General features: G+C 55.3%; 5 protein-coding genes across 5 annotated transcripts; all 5 read left to right on the top strand.

The window, feature by feature from the left end:
- Positions 1 to 102: 102 nt before the first annotated feature.
- On the top strand, positions 103 to 1,812 carry LBRM_20_1670 (putative 8-oxoguanine DNA glycosylase; the record flags this gene model as incomplete). The annotated part of the gene is made up of 1 exon (XM_001564399.1): positions 103 to 1,812. One exon carries the CDS (start codon positions 103 to 105, stop codon positions 1,810 to 1,812), a length of 1,710 nt encoding a protein of 569 aa, XP_001564449.1.
- A 2,834-nt stretch (positions 1,813 to 4,646) lies between these two features.
- Positions 4,647 to 6,122, top strand: LBRM_20_1660 (conserved hypothetical protein; the record flags this gene model as incomplete). Its single annotated transcript, XM_001564398.1, has 1 exon — positions 4,647 to 6,122. One exon carries the CDS (start codon positions 4,647 to 4,649, stop codon positions 6,120 to 6,122), a length of 1,476 nt encoding a protein of 491 aa, XP_001564448.1.
- A 1,858-nt stretch (positions 6,123 to 7,980) lies between these two features.
- On the top strand, positions 7,981 to 12,384 carry LBRM_20_1650 (putative protein kinase; the record flags this gene model as incomplete). Its single annotated transcript, XM_001564397.1, has 1 exon — positions 7,981 to 12,384. The coding sequence occupies one exon, from the start codon at positions 7,981 to 7,983 to the stop codon at positions 12,382 to 12,384; it is 4,404 nt and encodes a 1,467-aa protein (XP_001564447.1).
- A 3,604-nt stretch (positions 12,385 to 15,988) lies between these two features.
- LBRM_20_1640 (putative NAD dependent deacetylase) lies at positions 15,989 to 16,720 on the top strand (the record flags this gene model as incomplete). Its single annotated transcript, XM_001564396.1, has 1 exon — positions 15,989 to 16,720. One exon carries the CDS (start codon positions 15,989 to 15,991, stop codon positions 16,718 to 16,720), a length of 732 nt encoding a protein of 243 aa, XP_001564446.1.
- A 1,218-nt stretch (positions 16,721 to 17,938) lies between these two features.
- On the top strand, positions 17,939 to 18,409 carry LBRM_20_1630 (conserved hypothetical protein; the record flags this gene model as incomplete). Its single annotated transcript, XM_001564395.1, has 1 exon — positions 17,939 to 18,409. The coding sequence occupies one exon, from the start codon at positions 17,939 to 17,941 to the stop codon at positions 18,407 to 18,409; it is 471 nt and encodes a 156-aa protein (XP_001564445.1).
- Positions 18,410 to 19,150: the final 741 nt, after the last annotated feature.

Below are 19,150 nucleotides of genomic sequence, written 5' to 3'. Positions count from 1 at the left end.
GCTGCTATACTCGCCTTTTTTCTCTGGCTAGCATCTTTTACCGTTCTCATCAGCGACATAGCAGGCTCCTCCTGCTACTTTCTCTCTCTCGCACTGATAATGATGCCACCAAAACTGATTTCAGGTAGAGGTGAGCCCCCCCCGTGGCGGGTGTTGACATCTTCTCTCAAAGCCAAAGTTAACCTTCAACTGACACTCTGCGGTGGTCAGTGCTTTCACTGGTACCCTACGCCGCGCTGCACGTTTGTCGGTGTGCTTAACCACAGCGTCTTTGAACTGCGCGAGGTGCGGTGTGCTGCAAAACTGAAAAAGCAAGATGAGCTGCAACACGTAGCATCGCAACAGCGAGCTCCGACGCTGGGGAAACGGCGCCAAGAATCGCGCTCTGCTCCACTTGCCTCGGAGTCTGACATAAACGTCAGTAAGCACTTCTCATGCTGCTGGATAGAATACCGACGACTGTGGCCACTAGCTGACCCACAGTGTTTCAGTGAAAAGGTCCCTATGAGCACGCCATCGTCATCATTATGGAGCACAGGTCCACCACCGTCACTCGCCAGAGAAGAGAGTGACGAAGAGATACTGAGCCACTATCTCTCTCTCGATGTCGACCTTGACCAGCTGTGGCAGGACTGGACCGCCTCGCCACAGACTCGTAAACACCCTCTCGTGCAATACCTCGTTGGCAATCGTCTTCAACTATATTCCTTGCTCAGCGATCGCAACCAGCGTGTTTGCGAGCACGACAAGGCACAACAAAGCCTGTACATCTCCATCCGCCACGTTCGGCAGGATCTGCACTCGTGCCTCTTCTCTTTCCTGTGCTCGCAGAACAACAACGTCACGCGGATCACAGGCATGATCTACGCACTCTGCCGTGCCTACGGCGATCAACTGTGTGATGTCCAACTCGCCACGGCGGAGGTGCGAACGCCGTGTAAGTCGGCTAGCGATAGAGAGCACAAATTAACAAAAACAGAACTCCGCAGGCAGACCGCTGCGCACAAAGAAGACGTCATTGCGTCTCCGTCTCTGAAGCCACACAGGTCAAGTATCGACGCGCCGGGATGGCTTTCGATGTACAGCTTTCCCTCACTCGAGCAGCTTTCGGCTGCCACAACGGAGAAGCTGCGCATGCTCGGCTTTGGCTACCGTGGCAAGTACATTGTGGATACCATCCGTTTCATTCAGACCCAGTCACCCCAGCAAGAGCTCCAGGACAACGTGATGCTAAAGGGGCAGATGCACCCTCCTCCGCACCTCATGCGGCAACATGGGGCCTGCTACCGAAATGGCTTCTACTCGACTGTGCTGGGACACCATGACCACCACCATCAACATCAACGCGACATGCTGCTTCTCTTGCCGGGTGTGGGGCGTAAAGTGGCGGACTGCGTGGCGCTCTTCGCTCTCAACCGTACCCACATTGTCCCTGTGGATACGCACATGGCACAGGTTGCGGCGGAGTACCTCGTCTCGCCACGTGCGGCGGTGCCGCCGGGTCGTAAGCGTTCTCGTCCAGGATGTCTATTGCTGGAGGGGGAACGCTACCCGTGTGATGATGTACTGCTGGAGTGGAGGAAGCAAGTAGAGGCTTTGAAAGAGAAGAACGGTGTGTCGTCAACCTCTGTGCAGACAATAAAGGGCGGCGGAAGATCTGCGTCGGCCCCGCCGCGCTCCTCACGAAAAACGCCTGTGCCGCCCTTGTACGAACGGCATCATAACGTCATCCAGGATGCCTTCTTGAAACTCTTTGGCAACTACGCTGGGTGGGCCCACAGCATTCTGTTCTACTACCGCATGCACAAGTGACGCACCACGCGAAGACAGAAGGCTGCCACGGTGCGCATGCCGTCTCTTCCTCTACATGAGAAGACACAACGCTGTCTTCTGCTGTTCGTCTTCGTTTTGTGGCGTCCGCACTCATTCTTGTACTACCGGCACAGTACTCGACCATACGATTAGGCTCGACTACGTGTGAAAAGAGCCGGATTCAGGTGCTCTCTTCTCGTGCACTCATCTGCGTTGGCAGAGATACGGTTTGTGTGCACCTCGCGAGTGCAACGAAGACCACCACCGTCTCTTGGAGGAGGCAGAGTCTGGCCTGAAGGAGAAGGGGTAGTCCTCTGTGTGGATGCGTCCGACCAAGGCGCTGGCATGTGTGCAAGCGAAATCCCACGACAATGTTGCAAGCGGCTTGGGGGCAGGGTCTCGACGCACACCTGGAAGCGACACTTTGGGGCACCCGAGGACCGACCCAAGATGCCACAGCGAAACGACTGATCCACAGGAAAAGCGCAGAACATCTCGTTCAAATATGCAGCGATGCACGGTGCGCTGATAGGCGTGCCAATTGGCTACAGGCCAGACGGAACCCATCAACCCCGAGGAGCCACTGGAATACCCAGCAGCTTATGGCAAATGGCACCAGCTGATGCGCAGCGAGAGCCCAAATCCAAAGAGAGGTCGTGGATGCAGCCAAACACTTGGGGGACAGCCCGGAAGCACGCCTGTTTCTGTTGGTGATGTGGCCTTTTGCTGCGGGGCTAGGGAGACATCGGGCAGCGTGCGCGGCGCGGCGCGCCTGCCCGGCCAAACGCAGCAGCGACACCAAAAATGCCCCCCCCCCCCTGAAAGACCAAACCGGGCAGGCCACGCGCGACAGAAAACCCACGAACCCAACACCGCAGCCAACAAGCCATTCAAGGAAACCAGCGTTCCCCAGGGACTCGACCCGGCACCAGAATGCAGGCGACAATCTGCTGGAGGCACCCATTTGCGTAAGGAACCCCGATCCCCTCACCCCCAAATAATCCGATGTCTTTCGCACAACCCGTTCCGCCAGACTGAGGCCGGGAGGTTTTGATCTCGTGATATAAAAGGCCAAGCCCAGGCGACGCCCAGGGGTACATACACACGCTGCCTGTTGGCGCAGGTTGCGCACTCGGTTATTGTGTTCTGGGCGCCAGATCACAAAGGATGACGACTGATCACGCAGCCCGCACCCAATGGCTCGGTTCGAAAGGAGGGTGTTCTACGGACCACCTGACTCCCATGGCCGTCGGCCAGACGGGACCTGAGAGAGACGCTGCAGATCCTACAAAAGCAGTTTGATGCCCTCTGCATTCCCATCCCACTGCCAAAGACACAGATGCGCTACAGCTGTGTCTTTCGAGCCCCCAATCAGCTGCACAGATGCTGCGCTCTGCCTGCCGGCATGCAGCCGTAGGACATGCAATCGCAAGCAAACCGCTGACATTGAAACCGTCATCACAATATGCACCATGATCGGCAACATCTTGCTGGCAGCCAGGGTTTGGCAGAAAGACAACTTTTACCGTGCCGTCTACGAAGTGATGCAAAGGACCCAGGATGCAAGCTGACGGACATCCTCGCCTCGAGGGGCCCCCTTTGGTGCGTCAGATGAAAAAAGCTCTTCAGATTGCCCCCCGCCTCAGAGCCCACCCCTCCCCCCCCTCAGATGGAGTAATACGATTATGGCGGCAACCGCAGACGCGTGCGAAACCCAGCAAACCCGTTGAGGCTCGCCGAACGCGAACGGGAAGTTTGCGAGCCACGGGTTCTCTGATCACGCCCAAGATGCGCGTGACGAGGGTAAACCCGGACGAGATCCATTTCCCCAAGGTTTGAATACAGGGGCATATTTTCCAGGGCGGTGGGTTGGCCCGCCCCCGCCGCACAGGACCCGAAATTGTCGGAGGCAAGATGGCCAGACACCGCCTCACCCCACACTGACAGAAGCCAGCGCGTTGGCTGCCATGATCTTCACATTACTCGGGAGCGGGATGGCACACTATCTTGTCGTGGTGAAAAGGAAAGACAGAAGACTCTTCAAATAAGAGTTCAGCATACCGACGCCTGCATGCGGGCTGGAATACTGTGCGGTGAGACTCGCGCGAGCACCTTTTGTTTCGGCACATCGGTATTTTATGCGTCTTTCAGAACGCCTGTAACTGCCGATGGCAGTCACAGACTTTTCCCCGTCGTTTTCGGATTGACTCCTCTATGGATGGATGCTGTTGCACTTGCATGGTGTTGCGTGACGTGGTATCGACGCAGAGCAGCCACACTCCTGAAGGAAAGCAGGAGACAAGATCCCTCGCAACCATAGAGCATCTTCTGTGGTGTGCCGGTCTTGGCAAGAGAACAATGCCATTGCTCACGCATCTTGGCGAGCATCTCCCCTCTGCGCCGACTCTCGCAATAGGGGCCAAGAGAACTGATGTGAAAGGGAGTGACTGCCACTTTACCGCTTGTGAGAAGCGCTACCTCTTTTTTATTTGCTCTTTCGGACTACCCTATTTCTTAAAGGCAGGCCATCCATGTCAGAAAAAGCGACTGCAGCCAGTCTTCATTCTTTCATTTTCTTCTCTCTCCGCCTTTCGTGTCCTTCCCCGCTTGTAGGCCTCGTACTGCACAACGAGGACGAATATCATAGACGCCCCACTTGAGGTGGTTTGCTCCCAGTTGTGCATCGATACGCGAGTCCACGGCGGCGCATCACACCAGCGTACACGAGGACACGAGGACACGACGGTGCGCCGAGGGTGAGTTGCCTCACAGTGTGGCCCCTCCACCTCCCGTCATTTGTCGAAGAAGCGTTTTTTGTTCCGACAGACGCGGTGATGACGGCAAATCCACCGTCTAGCGCCGTAGACCTGTTGCGCTTCCTGGCGCTCTCACTCACAGTGCACACCGACGCAGTCTGTTGCGCCGTGGACGACGTTGAGGCCGCCATTGTCGAGTCTTCCACGAATGATGAGCTCCTTGATACCCTCGAAAAGGAGTTGGCCGTCTTGCTCGACAGACAGCGGCGACTGCATGTGACCCGCTCAGTGATTGCCCTCTCACAGGAGGAACGGCGCCGCGGCATGGAGCTGCGACGAAGTGGGCAATCCTCAACGCAGCGGTACGGCCACAAGCGAATTCAGACGTCCCGCACAACATCAAACATATCGGCAACACAGATGCACGACACGGCTCGTTACCCGAGCGAGAGGTTCTCCAGGGGTGTATCTCCAGATAAAATGGAACAAGGATATGGGTCGGCAGCGGTGTCGACGCATGCCTGTTCGACGGCCGCATCGTCTGCGCCCCTGTGCGCGGAGTCAGAAGCAGACTCGGTTGACGCGCAGGTGGAGCGACTCAAGGAGAGGATCATGCATCTAGACTGCTACTCGCTGCGCGGAAAACTCCTTCAGCTAGAAAAGCAAAAGAAGGAGGTCAAAGAGATTGACCTCGAAGACCTTGTGACGAGGGTGGTAGATTCCTTCGAGTTCCCAGCCTCTGTACGAGCACTTTGGTGCAGTGGCGCATCGCCATGCTTGGCCTGCTCTGGTATAGGGTCTTCTGCACCGCACAAAAGGGCCTCGCAGAGCTGCGCACGCTCTCGAGATGCCACTCTTGCTCAGCCCGCTACTAGAAAGGGCGGTGTGATAAACCACACCAACGTTGACCTGTTTCTGGCGCGGGCATGCCAGCGGCTCTCTGGGCGCGCCGCTGACGCACTACAAGCCTTGGCATCGACAAGTGTCTCCGAGCAGAGTGCCGCAGCGCACGTGCTGGGCTGCATGGTGTACGCTGCCGAATTCAACGCCAGCGAGCGCACTGACCTCGCCGCCGTGCAGCAGCTGCAGACGATGCCGCGCGATACCCTTTCCCGTCTGTATGACCAATGCGTGCGCAGCAGTGTTTGTGAGGCAAAGCTTGACGGCCGCTGCTTCGGTGCTCGGGGCACTGTGTTGGCAGCACAGGATTTCAGCGCCCTCCCGGCGGATTGGGCGACAGCGCAGTCGCTAAGTCAAGTGCCGCTGGATGAAATCCTGCCCCCTGTTCGGCATTTGCTGGCACCTCGCTTTAGCTTCGCAGACGTGGCGGAACTGAAGCGACTACAGGCGAAGCGAGTGGAGTTGCAGGAGAAGATTGTGAACTTCCTGTTAGGCAGCCAGGAGAAGGATGAGGAGTTTCTGCAAGGCATATCCGGGAGCCAGCGGGACCGCGCGGTGGCAGCGGCGCGTCTAGCGGTGACAGAGGTGACACCCGCGTCAACTTCAGCACACGCCTGGAAGACAATGGTTGCAGCGCATGGTGCGGAATGCTGACGGACTCTCGTTGGCGTTTCAGGAGGGCTCTTATGCGGACGCGCCGGGAGACGCCGACGGTGAGCATTCCGCCGGTGGTGCGCTAGCACTCCCCTGCCTACAGTGTAGGTATCTTTCGGGTTTGATTTCCACCGCCCCTGTATGGGAGACATTGTAGCGCTTTCCAGGAGAATCAAAAAGAACTGCGCCACGCGCTTTGTGGGTGTGTGTTCGACTGGCTGCTACTTTTCCCCTTTTCGTACGTTTCGTTGTCGCTGTTTTTTTTTTCCCTCATTAAAAGATGGCACCACTACAGCGAACTCTCCTTTCCCCCCCTTCGCTGTATTGCTACCGCTTATTGTGAATAAGGGATACGTGCATACTCGAGAACAAACCGTGCCTTATGAACGGAAAGAGTCGTTGGTGTTCGACAACGACTAATGCATGCATTGGGCGAGGAGAAGAGCACGTGGGCGCGGTTACTTTTCATGTTGGCACACCGCGCCTGTATTAACGAACTTTCTCAGGTCGTCTCTCGGACTGATATACACACCAACGCTTCTCAGATGAAGTATCGCCGCGCCGCTTCTTCTCGTGTCTTGCTCAAAGCAAAATACGGTGCAATCGGTGTCTTGCGCGTACTCCTTGGCATCCCTGCACATAACACATGTGCTTCCGCACCCCTTCTTCCACTCTCCTCCTTCTCGCCGCACTGCCACTTCCCCACTCTCCTTCTTCCCTCTACTTACGATATCTGCCCTCTGATTGTCATCGCCCGTCATAGTTGGATCGCGTCACCTTCCTTTATTTTTCCTCTCCTCTTTTACTCTTTAGTTTTCCCCTTTCTATTGGTGTGTGTTTCGGTTCGTGTGCGTGTGCGTGCATGTGTGAATGTGTGCTTCTTTTGTTTCCACTTATTGAGTGCGACCTACTCTTCCTCACTCGCACCCACTCACTCACGACGACTCATACAGCGGTATCCTCTTTCTTCCCAGCTGCTGTTGCTTCTGTTTCGTTTCTGATTTTCATTTTTGGCCAAGTCACTCCAGAGACACGACCCTTCTCCTACACACCCGCCATCTCTCTTTCTCTCTCTGCCCCCTCCCCCTCCCCCCCTTGGCTCAAGTTTTGAGAACCAGTAACTGACTAACAGAGAGCAACATCACAGGCCCACATATCAACGCACACAGAGGCCAGAGTCGGGAAGGAGTTAACTACAACGTCCTCAACACACCTCGCAGGGGTGACATTCGCGGGGTGGCACTCTCTCCTCGTCCCCTTTCTCGCCTGAATCGAAAGACGACATCATTTCTCAACTGACAGGGCGAACGGCGCACGTGGTCCTACTGTCTGCGCTGCTTCTTTCTTTTTTTTTTCCCTCCTCTCTGTAACGACGAGGACGGTGAGCTCGTTGTGTGCGCGTGCGTGTGCGTGTGAAGGAAGGCGAGTTGTTCAACCAAGACGGGGAATCTCAGTTGTAGGGCGTTAGTGAGCGCTACATTTTTACTCTTTGGTTTTCTCTTTTGACACATCTCAGCGCCTCACGTTCGCTACGTAGTCCCTCGACCCCCACCAACAACACCACCACCTCTCTCTCTCTCTCCCGTTTGCTCGTTCGTGCGCTTGGTGCTACGCATAGCGTGGGAAAGCCTCTGTGTCTCTCCCTTTTCCTTCCTTTTCATTTTGTACTTTGTCTTACGTGCTACGATTGTCGCACCGCGACATCGCTCTTGTTCGTCCGTCTGTCTGGCAGCATCTGCGTGGGCGTGTGCTCGGGAACGGTGCGAAGGGCGGCTCTTGTCACGGCTGAAATCTTTTTCACCTTTTCGTCTTTGTTGGATTTGTTGGCCTTGTGTTCACGACGGCAACGCTTAGGTGCATGCAAGAGGATGCACGTCTCCAGCGTTTCTCGTTCGTTGGAATCGAAGCCACGGTAAGGCCCGAACAGCGGCGGCGAAACGCAGGAAGTTGCTCAGGCAAACATGTCGAACTTCTTACGCGATTGCTTCTCTGCCTCTTTTTGACGACGCTTGCGCTATCGCCGGTGTGCCACTCTCAAACGCCCTCTACTTCATCCAACCCTAAAGGAGACATAGCAGTGGAGGACACACTCTTCGACGCACCATCCGCACGGAGTGTGGCGCTGCGCTACACCTTTCCCGGCACCAGTTTGGCCTTTCTAGTGACAGCGAGTGGTCATCTTCACGCCTATGACCTGGAGCGTGGCAACTATGCCTGGTGCGCCGACGCGGGCGGTGACATGATCACCGTGACGATAGACATGCCGCCGTCAAAAGAGACGGCCCTGCGCGACCCATTGGCGCTTCCATTTCTTGTGCGTGGCAACAGCCTTTTTACGCACATTCCGCTCTTCATCTACACTCCATTCGAGTCTATGGATACAGCGGAGCGGCTCGAAGGATTGCCGCAGTTTCTGCGGCCGTACTTTTTTATGAACATTTCAACGCTGCTGAGGCGCCAAACACTCTTCTTTGGGGGCACGGATGTGTACGTGACTACCTCGGTGCAGGTGGCGGATCTCGACGCGAGCACAGGACGACCTGTTGGGTCTCGAGAGGCTCGATCGCAGACTTTCTGCAGCAGCAACTCCACCAGAAGCTCACCGTGCGACGACTCAACGGCAGATCCACAACACATCTCGCATAACGAGCTCCTTCCTCTACTGCACACTGTCCGCTACAACATTTTTCTGCATGCGGTGAAGGCGGGCGAGTATAGCTGGTCCATCTCTCTCTCGCAGCTGCGCATGTCGCCTAATGCCGTCACTCAGCCGAGCTCCCCACCGCACTTTTCCGAACACAGCGCAGCGGATATCTCATCGTCATCTCCTAGAGACGGCGACAGTGAGAAAGCCCCGCGTTTTTTCTCACAGTTTATGCGCAACATGTTCGATTACGATGACGAGCATTCGGTGAACGTGACTCACAAGCGCCCTGCAGATCCGCAGGGGGAATCGACACCCGCCGACCGGACGTCAACGGCATTGCTGATGAACAGATTTCAACGCACTCGTACTCAGGCAGCGGAGTATGTCAGTCGCATGGTCGCTGTACAGCAGCTCAATGCAAGCCATGTCTGTCTCCGAAGCATTCAGGATGACACAACAGCCTGGACATCGACGTTGCCGCATGCGACGTGCGAGCGTTCTCCAGATGGGACACCTTCGGCTGCATCATCCTCGAATGCCACCGCCACTGTGCTCGCTGCATATGTGTGGGTGAGTGGCGCTGACGAGATCTTTCGTGTTCCCGTTCTACGCTCAATCTCCGGCAGTATGCTGGAAGAGGTGGAACACCATGGCATGCAAACAGAGACCAACACGAGTGATGGCGCTGCTCACAGTCTGCAGAGACTCACATCTACTTCACTCGGTGGGGCTCTGGTGCCCACAATGCACACCGCGACTGGGCTGCAGCTCGTGCCATTTCTGCAATACGGTGGCGTGAGGTTGGGTCATGGTCTCGACCGCAGCACCGGTGGTGCGTGGGTTCCTGATGACGTTGAGGCTGATGAACGTGAGGAGACGGAGCTCGCTGCCTACTATCATCAGTGCACCTGGTGGGAAGCACCGTTTGTGTCCTCGCCCCTGCCGGGTGCATTCAACAGAAAAGCCAATGCTGGGGCTTTTCAAGCTGTTGATTACTCAACGTTGTTGAGAGCAGTGTCCGATACAAAAGGTGCCTACTCTAGCGATAGCCCGCTACTGGGCCTCGGGAACTCAGGAGCGGTGGTGAAAACCGGCTTGGCCTGGCGCACTGCTGCCATCATCTCTTTTCACGTGCTCTGCCTCGCCGGCTCGATCGCTTTCCTATGCGCCGGCGTTCCACCACGCGGGCAGCTGCAGCGCGCCTGGGCCCAGGCAGACCGCAACCGGGACCGAGTCTCCCACACGTCCTCATCTCGTCAACAATCGGCGCAGCTTGTGCCGCAAGACCTGCGCTCCCCACACGGCGGAAGATGCACCCCGTTTAACCTCAAACTCGATCCCTTTTCGATGGATACCTTTGGTGTGGGCAACATGCCGATGGGCTCTGTCAACATGACGACTGTGTCACTTCCCCACTCGGACGAGTCGCTGCAGGAGCTCATGCGGCATCACCAGCTCGGATGCCTCAGCAAGTCACCGCCATGTTCGCCATGGGTGAACCCGACCCCAGAGCTAATGTACGCCATCACGTGCGAGGAAGGCGAGAAGATGCTCCCTGTGAAAGCAACGGCAACAGCCATCACGACTGAAGGGGCTGACACTTCATCAAAGTCGGGTGTTGGCATGACGCTGTCCTCGTTCCGATGTACCCCAAAGAAAGCGGCGACAGGACTGTCGCCAAGTCCTACCGGTTCAGCGGCAGCCAATGAGCCTGCGGTGCTCGCCTCGAACAGCTCGAGCGACGACGACACTCTTGACATCGACCTCGGCGAGCGCTGGTGGCTGCGAGCGCAGTTTCCGCCGCGGCAGCGTATAAATGCCCCGTCGCCGGACGAGACGTTTTCTGATCGTGGCAGCAGTAATAGTCATTCTCAAGCTAACACCAGACCAGTGGAAGAAGGCAAGCTGTTTCAGCTTCACTTCAAGGTCCTCGAGAAGATTGGCTTTGGAGGTGAAGGGTCTGTGTTCTGCGTCGAGCACCGCGTGACGCATGCACGGTACGCCATCAAGGTGATTCAAATCCACGAGCAAGACGAGGAGCGAGTGGTGCAAGAAGCCGTTTTGCATAGCTCCTTTGACAACGCCAACGTGGTGCGCTTCTACTTTTGCTGGATCGAGGATATTGCTGTGTCCACGGCAAAGCGCCTGCAGCTGTGCCAGCGCGACGAGGACGGGCTCGACACGGCATCGCTGACCTACAGTGACAACTCACTTACGATGCCAACTCCCGATAGCGCAAACCAGCACAACACCGGCCTCGGCGCGGAGTCCAGAGCTGGCAACACCTACCATATGCTCTTCATCCAGATGGAGTACTTTCCACGCGGGACACTGGCGGACTGGCTTCGTCGCCGCAACGGCTTCTTTCGGCTTGAGGTGCTGCGCTACATGAAGCAGATCGGCGAGGGCTTGGCGTACTTGCACAACCAAGACGTTGTGCACCGTGACTTGAAACCAACGAACATCTTTGTCTCAAACGAGAACATCCTCAAGATAGGAGACTTTGGCCTCGCAAAACGGCGCGGCAATGCTGCCGGAAGCACTGGTGACTTGACATCGAACGTTGTTGGTGGTCAGCAGGAGCGGTCCGTGGTCTGCGGAAGCCCACTGTATTCTAGTCCGGAGCAAACACGCGGAGAGCCGGTGAACAAGCCGTCCGACATTTTCTCCCTTGGCATCATCGCCGTGGAGATGTTGTGCACCTTTACCACGCTTCACGAGCGCATTCACATCTTGACCGACGCCCACCATCTCATTTTACCAGAGGAACTCGAGGCTGAGTTCCCTGACGAGGTGCAGTTGATCAAGTCTATGTTGGCAGCGAACCCGCTGCAGCGGCCGCCGATACGAAAGCTACTTCGGCAGATCAACAAGCTCATCGTTACCCTGGAATCACAGGAGAGCGACGAGGAAGCCGACAAGGCACCGCTACGCTCCCCTCTCCACGGCGCGGGCCACTCAGGATCGCGCAACGGCTGTTACGGAGAGACTGTCGCTTCCCTTGTTGGCGATCGCACAGCAGCGCGAGCTACAGCCACGACTACCAACAAGGCTGACAATACACCATTAAACCCATGTGTCAGCGATACGGGGTCGTCGGGTTGCCGACCGGTTGCGATGGACCTCCCGAGCAGCGGCCTTATCGGTTCCTTTGTGGAGATCCATGATTTGTTCCTACCGCCGCTATGTGAGGAGAAGGCGCGTGCCAATGTGCTGCCACTGTGGCAGCGTGAGGCCGCTACTGATACCAGCGTTGCAACTGTCTTGGCCGCGGCAGCCACCAAGTCCGAGCATGATAACGATGGGACCCCCCTGGAGCAACATGTTGTTCATCAAGGAGACTCTCTCTTCTCTGGCCACAGCTCAACGATGGTGAAGCGTGGTAACACGTACCACCACCGCCGTCTCGGATCGGCCAGCCTCAACACAGAGGTGGAAACAGGACACCTGCCGAGCGCTGCGGTGGTCACTACCAACTCTGCGACGCGGCAGGAGTTGTTCGTAAATGACCCCTATGGTCTCCCCAATATTCCCGTGATGTACACGGGGGACGCTGATCTGTCCACTATCCTGAGGCGCGACCTGCAGGATCGAACTGTCTCTGCGCCGGACTGACTGGGCAGGTGTGAGAAGGCGGTGCGGTAGTCGTTCTTTTGTGGTTGTTTATGCTGGGGGGAGCCTGTGGCTGACGCGAATCCGTTTGAATGCGCGTCATGTTATATGGTGTTTCTTCTTACCCTCTCCCCTCCCCCTCCCTTTATTGGGGGATCGTTCCCATTCACCTGATGCATCTCTCCTTGATCGAAGTGGGCTTTATCGGATGGTTGTGGCCTTTCTTCCGTTTATTGATGTTCTCGATGTGCTGTTCCACAGTCGCTAACGCCGAATTCTTTTGCTCATTTTGTTCTCTTTTTTTTCCTTTTATCGCTGTGGTTCTTTCAGCTGCCTCACACGAAAACTCCTTCCGTCCCCCTGCTCTCCTCCTTCTCTTCGTGGCGTAGTTTAAAGGAAGGAACACGTGACAACCACACCTGTGCGGATTTTTCCATTTTTAGCGCACGGATGGCCACCGAACGAAACAAACAAAAAAGGCGACCCCGTGGCCTCTTTGTATCCAGTGTGCTTTTCTTCTCTCATTTAAGTTTGGGCGTGCTTTGTGAATGGGTGTGTCTTCGTCGATGTTCTATGCATGACACCTCACTGCTCGTGTGACATCACGGATGTGTTTTTCGGTGTTTTCCACAGCCCTCTCTTCTTGTTGTAAGTTTAATCGAGAGCTTAGGGGTGCGTTCAGGCCCCGTACTGAACTCTGCCACATGTGCTTTCTCGCTCTCTGTCTGTCTCTCATTTACTGCATCTTATTTTTGTGTTTGCGTTCGCACTGTCCTCTCTCCTGCTTCGGCTGCTTCTGTTGCTGCCGCTTTTTTTTTATTACTCGTGCTGTGGTTTTCTTGCTGACTTGTCGCCAGCTTGCTGTTTTGCTTCGTTAGTTTCCCGCCGCCAAGCTCACGTGTCCGTCTCGATTCTTCCCCTCCCCTCCCCACCCCAAAAAGAGCTGGGCCTTATTTGTCTCATGTAGAGATGCATAGGTGCGGCTGTGTCGGTAGGCCCCCCTTTTGCAAGTAGTACAAACAAGGCGATGATGCGCTGACGTTTTCGTTTTCGCTTTTGTTTCCCCACTCCCGCTCTCCTTTTCTCTGTTTACATTCCTCTTCGTATTGATGACTTCTCTTTTGTCTCAGCTCTCCTCAGTATATCCATCTTTCCCTTCGCACACACCCACACCCACCCACCCACCCACACACACACACACATACATATCGACAGATTTCTTGCAAACATCGTCTTGGTTGTTTTGTTCATCCCTGTCCTCTTAAATTCGACGGCGATCCATCATGCCTGTTGAAGTCCCTTCCCTCCACAACATCTATTTCACGTCCTGGTTCAGTGCTCGCCGTAACTTTTATAGTTTTGTTCTCGTGTCTCTGAGGGTGCACGGTTTGACAGTGTCTGACTACTAGTCGACAGCTTTCATTTTTGTCTATGCACTGGGAGGCAGCTGCGCGACACCAAGGAGACAAGACTGCTGAGCTTACGCGACGACTGGAGTCCATGCTCACCCGGCTCCGCGGGGGTACCTGTCTGTACATTGGACACCTGCAGCGCCGGGCGACCGGCCCGGGCGTTGTAGGCGGCGTGCTACGCGAGGTTCGCGGGTCACCCGAAGGGGCCCAGCGCGCCGCAGCCCACCCCATTCTCTTGCGCGCAGTGATGTGGTGACGCGCACCCTGCTCGCGCTGCCGCCCTGTGGGCTCTTTGTGCGCGGGGGCGTGCTTGTGCATGTGCCCCCGCCCCGTCTGGCGCGTCGGTGCCGCGAAGTGCAGCTGGCATGGTGTATCGCATCCGGGCAGGCGCCACCGTTTTGGCCGTCGGGCAGGACTCTGTGCGGTGCCCGCTGGGAGCGTGGCGTGACGTCCCGAGCCAGGCCCGTCTGGCGCCGATCGCGCAGCACGTTACCCGGGGAAGGGAGGAGGGCGGGCAGGAGGGGCCCGCTAGACGCGTGGCGCGCCTCGACGGCAGGAGGGTTCGCCCTAGGGTGAGCAGGGGGTGGAGGTGGCGCCGCCGAGGATGCGGGTGAACAGCGGTGGCAGATGTCTGTTGGCGAACTTGTTCGTGGCGGAATGGACAGGGTGGAGAAGATAAATTGTGGTATATTTGATGATAGCCTGGGTACATGCTTTCTCCCCTAGTTTCTGCGGTCTTGGCTCTCCTCGCTGTAGGCGTGGTTGTTTCCATACCTCTGTGGCTTGTTCATTCATCGGAGAACCTGCTGCGGTGGGCATGGGGCGATTTCCTCTGTCGTTACCATCAACACCGCTACCTCTTCCTCCTCCTCCCTCGCACACCCGACGTGCCGTTTGCCTTGAATGTGGATTCCACCCCTCTTTTGGTGTTGCGTGCCTTCTCGTGCATTCTCTGCCATATCGAAGGTCAGGGGCCTATGGGGTGGCTGTATGGCTGTACATTTCCTCCTCGTTTAGCCCTGCGCCATGTGCAAGGGGGTTCGCATCACGATGCCTTAATGTTTTTTTTTTTTTGCCTGGTTAAGCACGTGTGCTGTGGTACAGAGAGTGTAGTAGTGCTGTACACGCGAAGCCTGCAGGTGGCCATGGTAGTCCGAGTCGGTTTCTTAGACGAGCCTCTTCGACAGCAAAGGTCTCATGCGGGACGAACAGAGGGAGATGCCGGTCTAAGCTGTGTTACTCGGACTAGTCTAACGTCACGAACAATCCAGATGGATGGGTATGCCGGCATGAGTACTAACAACACAGGCAAGAAACGATGTGGTGATGTATAGGTAGGGAGATGGCTCAGTGGTGGAGTTCGGTGGGCGCGTGTGGCGGTCTCGAAAGCCCTTTTGGGGTGGCTAAGAGCCGTTTTTTTTGGTGGTTGTTTTTTTTTTTGACTTGAGCATTGCCACGCCAGTCATGTCCTTTTCTGCGCCAACAGAGGCCTTTCACAGGGACTGCCGACACGGCGATCTCTGCGTGCGCAATCGTGTAGTGCCGACGTACGCAGTGGGAGGAAAGAGGAGGAAAAAGGAGGAACCACCGGATAGGTGGAAGGAGAAAAAAAAACGCACACACACACACGCAGACACACAAAGTGCGAATCCGTCGGTACCGTGGGAAGAGAGAGGTAGTTGACACTGCAGCTCTCTGAGTTTACGCATATGATTACTGTGCATCTCCACCGTAATCGAGAGAGTTGCCGCGTACTCTCTATATGTGTTTCATGAGAGTCTCTCTGATAGTATGTTGCACCCTGATGATTGCACTTCCGAGGTGCACTCTTCCGCATCCCCCAAATAGCTGTTCTAAGAGACCATTTGCCTCCTCCAGCTTTATCGATTTATGTTTTTCTTGTCTCTTGGAGCTCCTCTACTGCGGTTGTATTGTGCTTGCGGATGTGCATATAGACTAGTTATAGCGATGAACTCCGACGTGGCTCATGTATTGCATCTGTGCACCAACCACAACAGCATCTCACTTTGTCCCTTCTCTCTCTCTCTCTCTCTCGAACAGACTTCCCTCGCCTATGGCGCTTTTCAATGCGACGGGAGAGGGAAAACAGTACTGTTGTCGTTATTTGTTCTCACCTGCCTCTTTTAAGCCCCCCAAAACAAAGCAGTGGAGGTCAACCTCAGGAGCGCGCCTTGATGAAGGCGTGTCGGTGTATCACCGTCCTCACCGGCGCCGGCATCTCTGCTGAGTCGGGAATTCCAACATTTCGTGACGGCGATGGACTCTGGTGCAATCACCGTGTCGAGGATGTAGCATCCCCAGACGCATTCCTCGCGAACCCAGCTCTCGTGCAGCACTTCTACAACGAGCGTCGCCGCAATCTTCTGTTGAGCTCCGTCAGGCCGAACAAAGCGCACATGGCACTCGCAAGGTTAGAAAATGAGCTCAGAGGAAAGACAAAAGTGGTTGTTGTTACGCAGAACGTGGACGATCTGCATGAACGCGCTGGATCAACACATGTTTTGCACATGCACGGCGAACTTCTGAAGGTCCGCTGCACCGTCACGGGAAAGGTATTTGTGTGGACAAAGGACATTGTGCGAGACGCTGACTGCTGCCCAGATTGCGGCCTACTTGGCACGTTGCGCCCGCACATTGTTTGGTTTGGTGAGATGCCGCTCTACATGGACAAAATCGAGTCGGTCCTGTCGGAGACAGATATCTTTGTTTCCATCGGCACCTCCGGAGATGTGTACCCCGCCGCGGGATTTGTGCAGCGTGCGCAGTTTTACGGCTCGACGACGCTGGAGCTGAATCTTCAGGAGGGCTCCAACAACTCTTTTTTTCAGGAGTCCATCTACGGCAAAGCAAGTGACATTGTGCCAGCTTGGGTGGACCGAGTGCTGAAAGCGAGCTCAGGGTGGTGATGGCACCGAAGCAATAGGGGCGGTTATAGTATGAGAATGCGGCCTGACTGCCCGACTTTTTTGTACCTCAGCTCGTGGTGTTCTTTAATGCGTGGCAGCGACGAAAAAAAAAACCCACAACGGATGCGGTTCTTTATTTTCGAACAGGGAGTCTCAATAGCGGACAGTTCAGGTCTCTGCTGGCTTTTCCGTTACTCTGTGTGTATCTCCCCTCTCCCCCCATCCACCCACCCACGCGTCTCAGCTGTGCCGCCCAGCGCATCTTCTCGGTCGTATTTATATATGTATATATATTTTGTGGTTATGCTTTGCTTCTCCTGCTCGGTGAACTGATGTCCTGCCGTATCGAAAACACGCGCTACAATCGGGGAAAAAGGAATAGGGATGACTCCTGCCTACAGGATGCAACCGCTGCAGGAATACTCTACGGGTAACATGAAATGCTTGGCGCTACAGGGCGACATGGCATCTTCCCGCTACGCGTTTTATATATTAGAACGTCTTCTCTTGCAGGTTTTCTCTTTCCGCCTGTCTGCGTTTGCTTCTCCTGAGAGCGCGCGCAATGCGTTTGCACCCCACGTCACGCTCTCGCTGATCCTTGACCACCCCTGCAAGTCAACATTGCTACCTTATTGTTTCACGCCTTTTGCCGCTTGCATTCAGAGTCATGGTGCACCCCCCCCCCTGAAAACCTCTGCCCCCCTCTCTCTTTGCCCTCCTCACTTTTTCATTGGAACCGCACGACGGATTTCCTCCTCTCTCTGCCCCCCACCGCGACTGTCACAATCACGCGCTCTGTACATCCACATAATTTGCATTTTTGCATTGCGCGCCACATCTTTTCTTCACCTCTTTGCCCCTCCCCCCTCCCCTTCCCTGTGATTCTGCACACATTTAGCTGAACCACCAGTTTCCCTCCCCCTTCCTTGGATCGCAGTACCTGCCAGCGCTGAATCACCACTTGCGCCGCCTACTACAGGGCTTCAACTCTCGTGTTTTATGCGACACTCCTACTGTCGTTGTTTCGTACACATACCCACCCACCCACCCACCTCAGCGCACAGATAGACACCCATCTTTTTCTCTGGTCACCCGTTCCCCTACGACCGCGCACGTGATCGCCTTTTGTTTTCCTCCGTCAGCTCTCTTTGCGGCTTTTCCCTCTCTCTCTTGTTGTCATCCATTGCTCATCGACCGAAGAATTCTCCTTTGGCGACGATGCTACGCGACCTCCTCCGCTACACTGGCCTCATCCTTGTGCTGCTGGTCTTTATTACCAGCGGAATTGACAAGTTGGCGTCCCCGTCAGTTGGCGCAGCACAATTGGCAAAGAGCAAATTTCCTCGGATGTTGGCCGCAATGGGTGCCACACTCTCGCCGTCGGAATACATCCACCTGGTTCGCGGCACCGGTGTAATTTGTGTGTGTTTCTCGCTTTTTATTCTACTCGGAGTAGGCCGGAGCTTTTTTTCATTCTTGATGGCGATAGGCATGATCATCAGCACCGTTGCATTCTACGTCGATTATGACTACCCACTTGCCATCACAGAGGGAAACATTCAGCACATGCTCAAGAATATGTCTGTCGCCGGCGCGCTACTGTTTGTGTCGGGTAGTGGGCACCGAAGCCGTCGGTACACTCAGGCTTGTGATGCGAAAAGCAACATTCAGGCAAGGAAGAACAAGTGAGCGAGGGCCGCGCACGCCCTCCAGAAAACACAGAAGAGCATAGCAGCGCCACTGCCTTTGCGGAAGAAGGTCAATGACCCCCCTCCCCCCTTTTTTCCTTGCACGACTTTGTGCACTCCGTAAAGGGATTCGTTGGGGAGTAAAGGACTTTAGACCTCTTCCTTCTCTTGCTGTTGTCACTATTCAGGTGGTTCTCTGCTGACTACCTCTTGATGTTCTTTTTCTTTTTTTTTGTGTCCTGCGCACATCTACTCTGCCTTGTGATCTCGGTGTATCTGCCACCACCACCTCCCTCACGGTATGTACTTGTGTATGTGAGGTATGTGTGACTGTGCAGCAGCGGGCCTCATCAATTCTCTGTTCCTCTTTAGCTGTGGTCGTTCTCTTTGCAGCTCTCTCTCTTCTGTTTTTCCCTTCATGCGCTTTGGCTTTTTTTTCGAGGATGAGCGTCTTTGTTGCGCACATATATCGATCTGTGTAACGGTGCGTAGGTACTTTTGTGTAGGCGTGCCCCTCTCTCTCTCTCTTTCCTTCTCGGGCAATACCCGTGACGTGGTCGACAGTAGAAGAAAACAAAAGGGAGCGAAAGTTACGCTGCGACAAAAAAACGACAGACTGAAGAAGGAAAACGACAGCGGTGCAAAGTGAGTGGTCTTCCTACTTGTGCGGCTTCGTCTTTTTTTTTCTTCTCTAGAGCACCCTTCTGTGTATTGCTGTCCCTTTATTATGTTCCTCTAACGC

Source organism: Leishmania braziliensis (genome assembly GCF_000002845.2).
Source record: "Leishmania braziliensis MHOM/BR/75/M2904 contig, possible fusion of chromosomes 20 and 34".
Lineage (NCBI taxonomy): Eukaryota > Euglenozoa > Kinetoplastea > Trypanosomatida > Trypanosomatidae > Leishmania > Leishmania braziliensis.
This window is presented reverse-complemented; position numbering and strand designations above follow the sequence as displayed.